Source organism: Sander vitreus, chromosome 12 (genome assembly GCF_031162955.1).
Source record: "Sander vitreus isolate 19-12246 chromosome 12, sanVit1, whole genome shotgun sequence".
Classification (NCBI taxonomy): domain Eukaryota; kingdom Metazoa; phylum Chordata; class Actinopteri; order Perciformes; family Percidae; genus Sander; species Sander vitreus.
In genome coordinates, this window is record NC_135866.1 from 16,396,304 (window position 1) to 16,406,303 (window position 10,000).

The following is a 10,000-nucleotide window of genomic DNA, read 5'->3' on the forward strand; positions in this document are numbered from 1 at the left end:
CCATCAAATGACAGGTATGTATTAGACAATTTATGTCACGTGAAATCATAAAAAAAAAAAAAAAATCTAATTTCAGTGAAATGTAATCTGTCAGTTCCTTCAATGTATGCATTTAAAACAGTAGTAGTAATAATAATAATAATAATAATAATAATAATAAGGGGGGGCCAGCTAATTCAGTTAGGGCACGTTCAGACCAAAGCAAGCGATTTACCACAGGGTTGTGCGGCGGTGGGAGTGTCCCTTAAATGGCCCATTTGTGTGGTGTCCTGTTGTGTTATTTACCCCCCAATGTAGCACAAGTAGACTTATTATTTCACAATTGTTTTCCATTAGATTATTAATAGATCTCGACATTTCCGACCACTTAAAGGCAGCTTCATTTCATGGAGAAAGAGAGAAAGAAAAGAGGAACTGTGCTTTGTTGTTGCAGGAAACATTCAGCTGTTACACAAATTCCTGGGCAGTTCAGTGCTTGTGTTTGGTTTTTTACCTACATAGTGTTTTAAGACTTTCTTGTGGCAGCGATAGAGACACTGATGTTTACTGGACAGGAATCTTACACCGCCTCAAAACGGACTGCCAAGATTGCCGGTTACATGATTGGCCACCACAGGGTGACATCGGCTTGCGTTTCTCCAAAAGTTGAATCGATCTCAACTTTTCGCCGCATATCCTTAAGCAAGGGTCTGGCAGAGACACGTAAATTGACTATTGTTTGCCTATGTTTATCTATCCCTTCAGTCATGGCTTGTCTCAGGCCTTTTCCCCAAAGAGTGACTCTGAACTTATGGTCAGGCCCTCAGAGAGTTTGCTCAGAGCTGAGTCCCACATGCAGTGGACCTGGGGGGAGTTTCCAGAAACAACCAGGGTAAGCACCTCTTCACTAGCATTCAGAGGTAGTACATAGTCTCAGTATTCTCTCCTCTTAGTAACTTTTTTCCCCGCTGATATTCAAACTCCAGGTCACCAAAAAAGAGAAACCAGAACTACTAAAAACAGTGACCATCACCCCATCAGAGAACACCCACTTCCGCGTCATCCTCAGCTCTGAGGCCATGGAGAACGAGACGGAGATTGAAAGGGGAGGTGGTGCCTCCTCCTCCGTGTGTACCATCGTCAAGCCCGAGCCACGCACCCCGATCACCACTGTAACACCCGTGATTCCTCTCGCATCAGTTGACACCATTACCTCTATGAGTCCTGTAACCCCCACAGAGCCCCTGGATGTCCTGCCACCCAGTGTGGCAACCTCTACCCCTTACAACAGCCAACAGAGCGATTCACCCTCTAAGAAGAAAGGTACGTTTGGTGGTTATCCATTACCCTTTTTTCAGCCATCTCCTGGTAAGTTATGACTGCACATTAACTGATAAATCCTTCTGTTGTTGAATGAAGGTGTCCCAAAGAGGAGCCAGCATCAGGGTCCCGAGGATATCTACCTAGATGACCTGAATGTACTTGAACCTGATGTTGCTGCACGATATTTTCCTAAGAGGTTAGATTTTGAAAGAGGCACCTAATTAATGTCACTGCCTGACCTGTTTTTAATAAAAAATGGAAAGCTGAATGTGGTCTATTTTAAAACTAAACGAAGCAAACAATATTCCAACTCTAGACCAGCATCATGACGTGTTGTACTCTTTTGTTGCTCCAGTGAGTCTGAGGCAGCGACAAAGCACTGGATGGACTCAGAGATGCACTCTGGTTCACAGTCTCCACAGTCAGTGGGCAGTGCAGCAGCTGACAGCGGGACAGAGTGTCTTTCTGACTCGGCTAGTGACCTCCCCGACGTCACTCTTTCTCTGTGTGGAGGCCTCACAGAAAATGCTGAAATATCCAAAGGTACACCAGAATGGGCACTCATAAAAAATGTAGCCAAAAGTGCACTTGTGTGTCGTACTTTAATGCAGGATAGAAAGTTAACCTCAGCCATTAGAGACATACTAAATTCGTTGTGTAACTACAAAGTTTCCTGACTGTATTAGCCACATCAGAAGGCCTCCAGCCACTGTTGGTGGAGGCTCTATTCCATACAAAAAAAATCAGCTTGGTATGTGTAACGGTAACCGTGCTGGTGCCCACATTTCCCTTTAAGCCTACAAGTGTCTATATTATTGGGGTTGAATCCCGACGGTACTTTCTCTTTTGTGTCTCATACACTCTTCTGGAAGTGTTTTTTAGAAGCCCACAGCTGATGTGGCTGATTGAAGAAAAGGTTTTCTGACCTTTCTGTGTGGCTTTAAGTAAGATGATATGACTCACCACCACTGACCTTCTCATCTGCTATCTTTAATTAATGTTCCTCTTCCTTTTGTGTTTGCAGAAAGGTTCATGGAGCATATCATCACCTATCTGGAATTTGCTGAAAATCCAGCAATAATAGATAACCCCAACCTGGTAGTAAAGATAGGAAATAGGTAAGTAAGCATTTTTATTTCACACATGAAATGTACAGGACGTATATTTTTGTGTGAGGTCAATATTGTCGCTTATCTAATGCCTGTGTTCTCAGATATTATAATTGGACACTAGCTGCACCCTTGATTCTAAGTCTACAAGCATTTCAGAAGAACTTACCAAAGGTAACTGTGACGTAACTTGGTTTTCTGTTCTGTGTTGTCAGTACATATGGATCATTGTAAATCTGCAACTAGCTCATCGTTTAACTGTCTTCTTGTTTATCCTAGGCTACAGAGGAGGCCTGGGTGAAGGAGAAAATGCCAAAGAAGTCAGGCCGCTGGTGGTTCTGGCGAAAAAGGGCAGATAGTACAATCAAGCAGGTGTGCACATGTTATCACAAGTATTGGAAACAAAACATGCACTGCAAACTAAACTCCTACAAGTTTCCTTTATTTAGTAAGAATCACATTCACATTAACTGTCTTTTGTTTTTATATGTACTTTAAATCTTGGGATATTTTCCTTTTTTATTCTTCCAGTCGGAGACTAAGCTTGAAACCAAGGAGGAGTCTCATCTGGAGGAGGAAGGACCCTCCATGTCCCAGGAGAAACTGCCCTTACAGTAAGTGGTACCAAAGGTTAATACTCCGTCAAGTCAAGTGAGTTCAGTGACATGTTGAGCACTGGCATGACATTGTAAAAAAATAACAAACGCAGCTTTATATAGCTGTTGTTTTATGACAACTCAGCATAATCACATTATATTGTGAGAGAGTGAGAAGTCGACAAACAAAGGTGTTTTGGCTGGGTTACAAGGCAGATCATGAAGGGCTCAGTATGTTAAGTAAAATGTAATGATTTTAATCCGCTTTAAATCTTTTAACAGTTGTTGAGTGCAGTAGAAGTTGCACAAATGAATCATATAGGATCGTATATGCAACCGTATGTTTTATTTACATTAGTCATAGACTGGTTATTTCACTCACAGCCAATTTTGTTTTCAAGCAATTTAAAAAGATAACGCTTTTTGTTTCCCTGTAGGCCTAACGCAGGAGACTCGTCCAGTGATGAAGAGGCCAAGGAGGTGAGCGCTGCATCCTGTCAGGAGAGACTGCAGTCACTAGATAGTCAGCACCACCCCAGCCCACACACTTACAGGAAGTCACTACGCCTCTCCTCTGATGAGATAGTAAGTACATTCTTAGACACACGTTTTTCTTCCTCAAAATCATCTAGCCAACTTCTTTAAAGGTATAGCATTCTACCGCTTAATTGCATTTCATTTATACTATTATTAAGCTGTACTTTTATTTGACTGTTTCATTTTCAAATAACAATGTGGCTGGTTTTCAGAATAGATGATTGATGATATCACAAACTGGAGTGTTAAGCACTCAATGAGATTTGTACTTAAAAAGGGTATATTTTGTAGTTAGGAGCCCCCTCTGCTGGCTAGTCATGAACTGCATAGTGTTTGCTCCACTTACAGTCTGTAGGGGGCTCTGAAGACCTGTATATGTTCATTTTACTGTGGCAAAACAAATCATACTGGGGAGCAATGTTTTTACTGTTGGAACACGTTGGTGAATGAAATTGCCTGTGCCTCCCTTCACTGTCTTCCTTGTGTTACCAGGCCAGTCTGAAACTGAAGGAGGGACCTAATGATGTGACATTTAGCATCACCACCCAATACCAGGGCACATGCCGCTGCGAGGGCACCATCTACCTGTGGAACTGGGACGACAAAGTCATTATCTCTGACATTGATGGCACCATCACCAAGTACGTGCCTCCAAGTCACTCACAGTTTCCTAACCCCTCTAAGCAGAGTAACGGTGCTGAACTTCTCTGAGGTGTTATTCTACTTTTAAGATTACTATATAGATTGTGGGCAGTACTGAACAGCACAGTAAATTACTATGTTATTGTTGCAACGCTTTGTCCATGGCTCATCGGTTCTCCACCTTTGCATAGGATTTTGCTTCCCTTAGGTTGCATATAATAGCAGCTGCTTCTACATGCTCATATGTTCCTAATAAATACCAAATATTGATTGGGTATTTATATGAGGGGTAATCAACCTGTTACTCATACTCTTTTAGAAACCTTTTTGCACGTTTTTGTCATATGTATGGATTATGATCTGTAAGCATCCATATGGCAAGAAAGGAAGTGATTTGTGCATTAGCAAGACAGCATGTGTAGAAGTGCAATGCTGTTTTTAGTCCCTCATGTCTATAAATGGCCTGCTTATTTGACGACTAGTGTGATCGCCGGAGATGGAGGCCAGCAGTTGAGTGAACAGTGACTTAAGTCGTTGCAGAACATTGAAATAAAGGAAAGAAAGGAGGATGATAAATGGTTTTACAGAACATTATATTTCCCTTCATAAACATCTTGTGCAGTTTTTTTTTTTGATACCTCATTGCCACAGAGTAATTCAAGTCATTCTTAAATAGCAGATAATAAGTCCATAATCCAGTTTTAAACTTATTAATTAGCTTAAAGCTAGCTCCATCTCTTTTGACGTAAGTCTGATGTGTGCCTGACGCCCACTGTCAGGTTCATAGGTGGTCAACATCAAACAGGTCCAGACTGACTGAAGCTTATTATCTCTGTGACCCTCTAGGTCTACCTGTGACACATGGCTTTCTTTGAGTAGAGTACTGTGAAGAGCACAGGAACTATAATGAGCCCATTTACATTTCAGTCTGTAAGCACACACAGCTATAAGCTGTGGTTGAGACAGTGCCTGCCCTATGGGCCCGTAATGCTCATTAGTGGAGAACAGTCCATAATGTTCTGTTTATGATGAAATGGTAAAGTAGTTATGGTGCTTTATGTGACCTTTTGAGCGGTCTGTACTACCAATCTGCTTTTTTCACTCACATTTTTTCTCTGACTCTCTTACTCTACATCTGCTACGTTTTTAGGGCCCTTTTTCAGTGATGTACCTAACAGATATCTCTGTCTTTATGTCACTAATATCTACATGCATTTGTTTTAATGTTTTAGGTCAGATGTGTTTGGACAGATCCTGCCACAGTTGGGGAAGGACTGGACCCACCAGGGCATTGCCAAGCTCTACCACTCAGTAGCTGAGTAAGTGCACAACAACACTGATTAATCACAGAGGAAGGTTGAATGGTTGGTCAGTGGTTAGCACTGTCTGGGTTTGATTCTAAATCGTCTCTCTGTGGAGTTGATCTTTTCTCCCAGTGTTTGCGTGGGGTGCTTTGAGGTTGATGACTCAGCAAGCTCAACTATAATCAAGACATAATTATTGTAGAAACTAAAACCCCCATGAAACTTCATGTCAGTGTTTGACCACTTTTCTCATTGTACTTCCTTTTGTGAGTTTAAAAAGCGGGTATAGCTAATGGATGGATGGTATGACATTTGCACATTGTGAAAGCATCTGAAAGTGCTATTCTTAGTAATTGCTAATGATGGTCATCATATTAAACTGTATTGGAACAACCGTTAATGAGCACCGCTCTCCCCCCGATGGCAGGAACGGCTACAAGTTCTTGTACTGTTCAGCGCGGGCTATTGGCATGGCTGACATGACAAGAGGTTACCTGCAGTGGGTCAATGATGGAGGCACCATTCTACCCCGGGGACCTCTAATGCTGTCTCCCAGCAGCCTCTTCTCTGCTTTCCACAGGTACAAGAACATAAAATATAAATGGCATCCAGTTTCAGTATCATAAAGCCAAATAAGTCTTATTCCCAAAGTCCTCACATACAATAAATCCTCCTTATCACAAATCTTCATTCTGATTTCAAACCATCCCATATCCGTCTTCCTTAAAATTATAATCCTTTTTGTCTGCAAACTTAATTTCACATTCAATACTCCAAATCCTCTCCAAATCCCCATTCATTATAATAAGCCTTTCATAAGCCTTTCATATGCCGAGATTGTTGAGGCTACAGAAAAGTCAAACTCATAACTTTCTATCTCAATAGGTGTTAGCTGTGTTGGTAGCCTTGCAATCGGCTCGTAGAAATATACTTATGTGCAGAATCTGCTTGTCTCTCTTGCTGTCTCTTTAACTTTTATTTTTATCTTTATTTCCTGGTTTCCACAGTCTGTTCTATTGAGAATTGTGTCTTTACAGACATGGGCAGCTGCCAAGGCAATGCTTTTGATGGGCGATTGACCTGTTTTTTTAATTTGCTAATTAGACTTGGAGAATGACAACTTTCTGATTTCCACGTAGCATTGACCTGTGGATGGAATATTCTAGGAGACCATAAAAAATCGAAGCAATTTACTCCAAGTGCAGTCAAAAATGATTTATGTATTCATCACACAATGTAGCTGGTAATTGATGCGAAAACTATTGGCCTTAGTAAAAAGCATGTAGTACAGGATGCAAAGATCATTTGTGAAAGCATGTGTTAACGTCAAGTTAATTAAACAACTAAACACTTCTCATATTGTTACAGAACAGTTGTTCGAATTAATGTGCCCACCTCCTTACTTCCTACTCCTTAAATATTGTATGCACACACAAAAATGCAGGCTGTGTTGCCTTGTTGTTGTATGCCCATTGTCATGTTATGCACATAACATGGCCAAAGCCAGTGTTTTTTACTCAGTTGTCCCCATGCTCTGTCAAAGGTCAACACTTGCAGCTTTCTGTTTGGTTACTAGTTTAAGTTGAACTTTCAGAGAAGCTGCTCTGCTGTATTTCCATGTTAATAATACCATAATTTCAATAGGATTATTCTGTGACCTTTACCTTGTACATCATGGTTAATGTGTCACCATAGCAACCTACAGCATGTGGATCTTTGTGTAGTGTCTACACTAATGATTTTAAACTGATATTTTATTTTGAACTGATATTGCACATATATACCTACTGTATGCACGGGGGGGGGGAAAGCAAACTCGAGAGAAACTGAACATGTATTAGGCAAAGTAAACTAATTCAGACTTGACCCATGGTAAGCACATGCATGCGTGTCGCTCTAATCAAACTGTCTGTTTGCTTCAGGGAGGTCATTGAGAAGAAACCAGAGATCTTCAAGATTGAATGCCTTACAGATATCAAGAACCTGTTCCAGCATAACAAGCAGCCATTCTACGCCGCCTTTGGGAATAGAGCTAATGTGAGTTAATGAATGTTTGAAGATGTCAGCCTTCCAGACATTAACACGCTATTTTTTTTACATGTCAGAAAGCTGTGCTTTCCAGAAGTCGATGCAGACATGATGTATTACAAGATCAGCATGACACGTTGGCGATCAATTAACAGACACAAACATATGAAATCAGTACTGGGCTGAACCTGAGCTGAGGTCACTAGCTGAGTATGTCCCATGCGACATTGTCTTTGGAAAGGAGCTCAAGCTGGGCACAGCGTCCCATGTTCAGCTGCATAAATACCAACACCCAGATGAAGCACTGGGTCGGCCATCAAACATCCGTCTGTCTCTAACGCGCTCCAAGGAAAACAAAACAAAAAAGAACACGCACACAAACACAGTCTTGCTCTTGCCCATCAAAACATTCAGTCTAGAAATATTGCCATTAGGTGGAACACAAACAGGAAATTGGTGGTTAATGTTATTAACGTAGTTATGTCAGTTTGTACCGAGTGTGTATTATGTATGAGAACTACTTTTCTAAAAATGACATGATCAAGTGTGTTCTCGGATGGCTTTAAAAAGGCCAGTCGCTAATTTTCCCATCATATAAAAATTTGTTTTATTCGCAGACTTTTAGAAGGGGAACAAATAGCTATAATTGAAAACACTCGCCTGTTTTGGGCTTACAAACATCTGGCAACATAATCTTCCATGTGTCCACAGGGCGAGTCCTTTTTTTCCCCCAGTGGCTACTACTGTTTTATGTAAATGTTGGATTACAGATTGAGCCTTTAACTATTTAGTTTCCATACAGGATGTGTTTGCCTATAAGGAGGTGGGAGTTCCAGTGTGTAGGATATTCACAGTCAACCCCAAGGGAGAGCTGATCCAGGAGCAGACCAAGGGCAACAAGTCCTCGTAAGTACATTAACTGACTGGTTCTGTCTGTCTCACTGTAGAGCTCCCCGATAGTAAGGATAAGACATTGGTACATTAGAATAAGTACTACAAGTGTGTACTTACTGTACTGTATAATATCTGACAACATACTCACCAAATGGGATACCTTAAGACATAGAAATATTAGCTTAAAGCTGCACTAATCAACTATAGATCAGATTACATCATGCAAGGTAAAAATGGTCAGTCATAGTGAGGAACCCACTGAGATTTGTCATGCTCCTCTGCAGTTCTAGTCATCTTTTTGTAGCTTTTCTTTAGTGTCTTTAAGCTCATTGTTTTTGGTTTACTCTCACTGCTGTCACTGCCCTCGTTTCCAGCAGCAGAAGCAGCATTTAGTAGTTAAAGAGCCAGATATTTCCCTCAGGAGTTTGGGGAGAACAAAACCGAGCTAAGAAGGGGAGTGTATATTGGACTTACATTTATTTGTCAGCTTTCCAGGAACACAATTTCAAATGTTATTTGCTCAGTTTTTTTTTTTATAGTGTTGCTCTGTGTGTGTGTGTGTGTGTGTGTGTGTGTGTGTGTGTGTGTGTGTGTGTGTGTGTGTGTGTAAATAGGCAACTGTTTGCTAACACGTGTCATAGCAACGTTATGATGTAATATGTCAGTATTGTGCACAGCTTGTTTCGCTGCCCTCAATTGGCCAAAAAAGAATTATGCAGCTTTAAGTTCCTGTATCTATGCATTTTAATAATTTAATGATCTAGTCGTTACTGCATGTTGTTTTTGTGTGATTGCTAACAAGCTAAAATATAATTGTTCCAGATTTTCAGTATTTAGCGCTTTAATATATCTAGTATTGACCTGGTCCTTTTCTCCACAGTTACAGCAGGCTTAGTGAGCTGGTGGAGCATGTGTTCCCTCTGTTGAGTAAAGAGCAGAACGAGGCCTTTGTCTTGCCGGAGTTCAGCTCTTTCTGTTACTGGAGACAGCCCATACCAGACATCAACCCTGATGAACTGCTCTAATCCAGCACACATGGATGCCCAGGTGCTCATATACATGCAGTTGGGCTGTGCGCTTGAATGCATCTCCAGGAAACACATGGACTGAAACCGCAACTGTCCTATATAGCACTCATATGCACACATAGTAACAGGGTTATGACCATAAAACACAAAAACAAAAGATGGTAAACCGTAATTACCCATTCAAGAGGAATGGAAGTTACGAAGTTATCTCCAGAATTTCTCATGCCTGTGACGGCATTTTACCCCAGCGAGCACTCTAGTCCCTATCAAAGTACAGGGATAAATATCGGAGACTAACCCTTTCACTTTGTAACTTCTAGCAGGGAAGCGAATGAAGCCCCGCACGAGGCACTAGCCCTTAGCACCAGAGTCTGTGCTGTGCAGAAGGGAAAGGCATTTCTTGAATCAAGTTTTTCCACATTTCTCAAACGCCCTGAAGAAGTGAAATGTTCAAAGCAACAACAACAACAACAACAACAAAAAAGACACACAGGGTAGGCATTTAACACTGGCCAATTTCAAGTCAATTCAATTCAATTATTAATCATATGCCGGTGATA

At 41.1% G+C, this 10,000-nt stretch overlaps 1 protein-coding gene across 3 annotated transcripts in view; it reads left to right on the forward strand.

Moving 5' to 3' along the window:
- The window catches only part of lpin2 (lipin 2), a 22,636-nt gene extending 12,708 nt beyond the window's left edge, over window positions 1–9,928 (forward strand). For all 3 annotated transcript variants that reach the window (XM_078264128.1, XM_078264127.1, XM_078264129.1), the window contains 16 exons: window positions 1–14; window positions 745–871; window positions 966–1,302; window positions 1,399–1,498; window positions 1,658–1,845; window positions 2,327–2,420; window positions 2,516–2,585; window positions 2,691–2,783; window positions 2,943–3,025; window positions 3,445–3,592; window positions 4,037–4,185; window positions 5,419–5,505; window positions 5,918–6,070; window positions 7,413–7,527; window positions 8,321–8,424; window positions 9,293–9,928. The exon at window positions 1–14 is cut by the window's left edge and continues 94 nt beyond it. In XM_078264128.1, the coding sequence (XP_078120254.1) occupies window positions 1–14; window positions 745–871; window positions 966–1,302; window positions 1,399–1,498; window positions 1,658–1,845; window positions 2,327–2,420; window positions 2,516–2,585; window positions 2,691–2,783; window positions 2,943–3,025; window positions 3,445–3,592; window positions 4,037–4,185; window positions 5,419–5,505; window positions 5,918–6,070; window positions 7,413–7,527; window positions 8,321–8,424; window positions 9,293–9,437 (2,007 nt within the window). In that variant the 3' untranslated portion in view covers window positions 9,438–9,928. The remainder of the gene's footprint in view (window positions 15–744; window positions 872–965; window positions 1,303–1,398; window positions 1,499–1,657; window positions 1,846–2,326; window positions 2,421–2,515; window positions 2,586–2,690; window positions 2,784–2,942; window positions 3,026–3,444; window positions 3,593–4,036; window positions 4,186–5,418; window positions 5,506–5,917; window positions 6,071–7,412; window positions 7,528–8,320; window positions 8,425–9,292) is intronic.
- The last annotated feature ends 72 nt before the right edge of the window (window positions 9,929–10,000 follow it).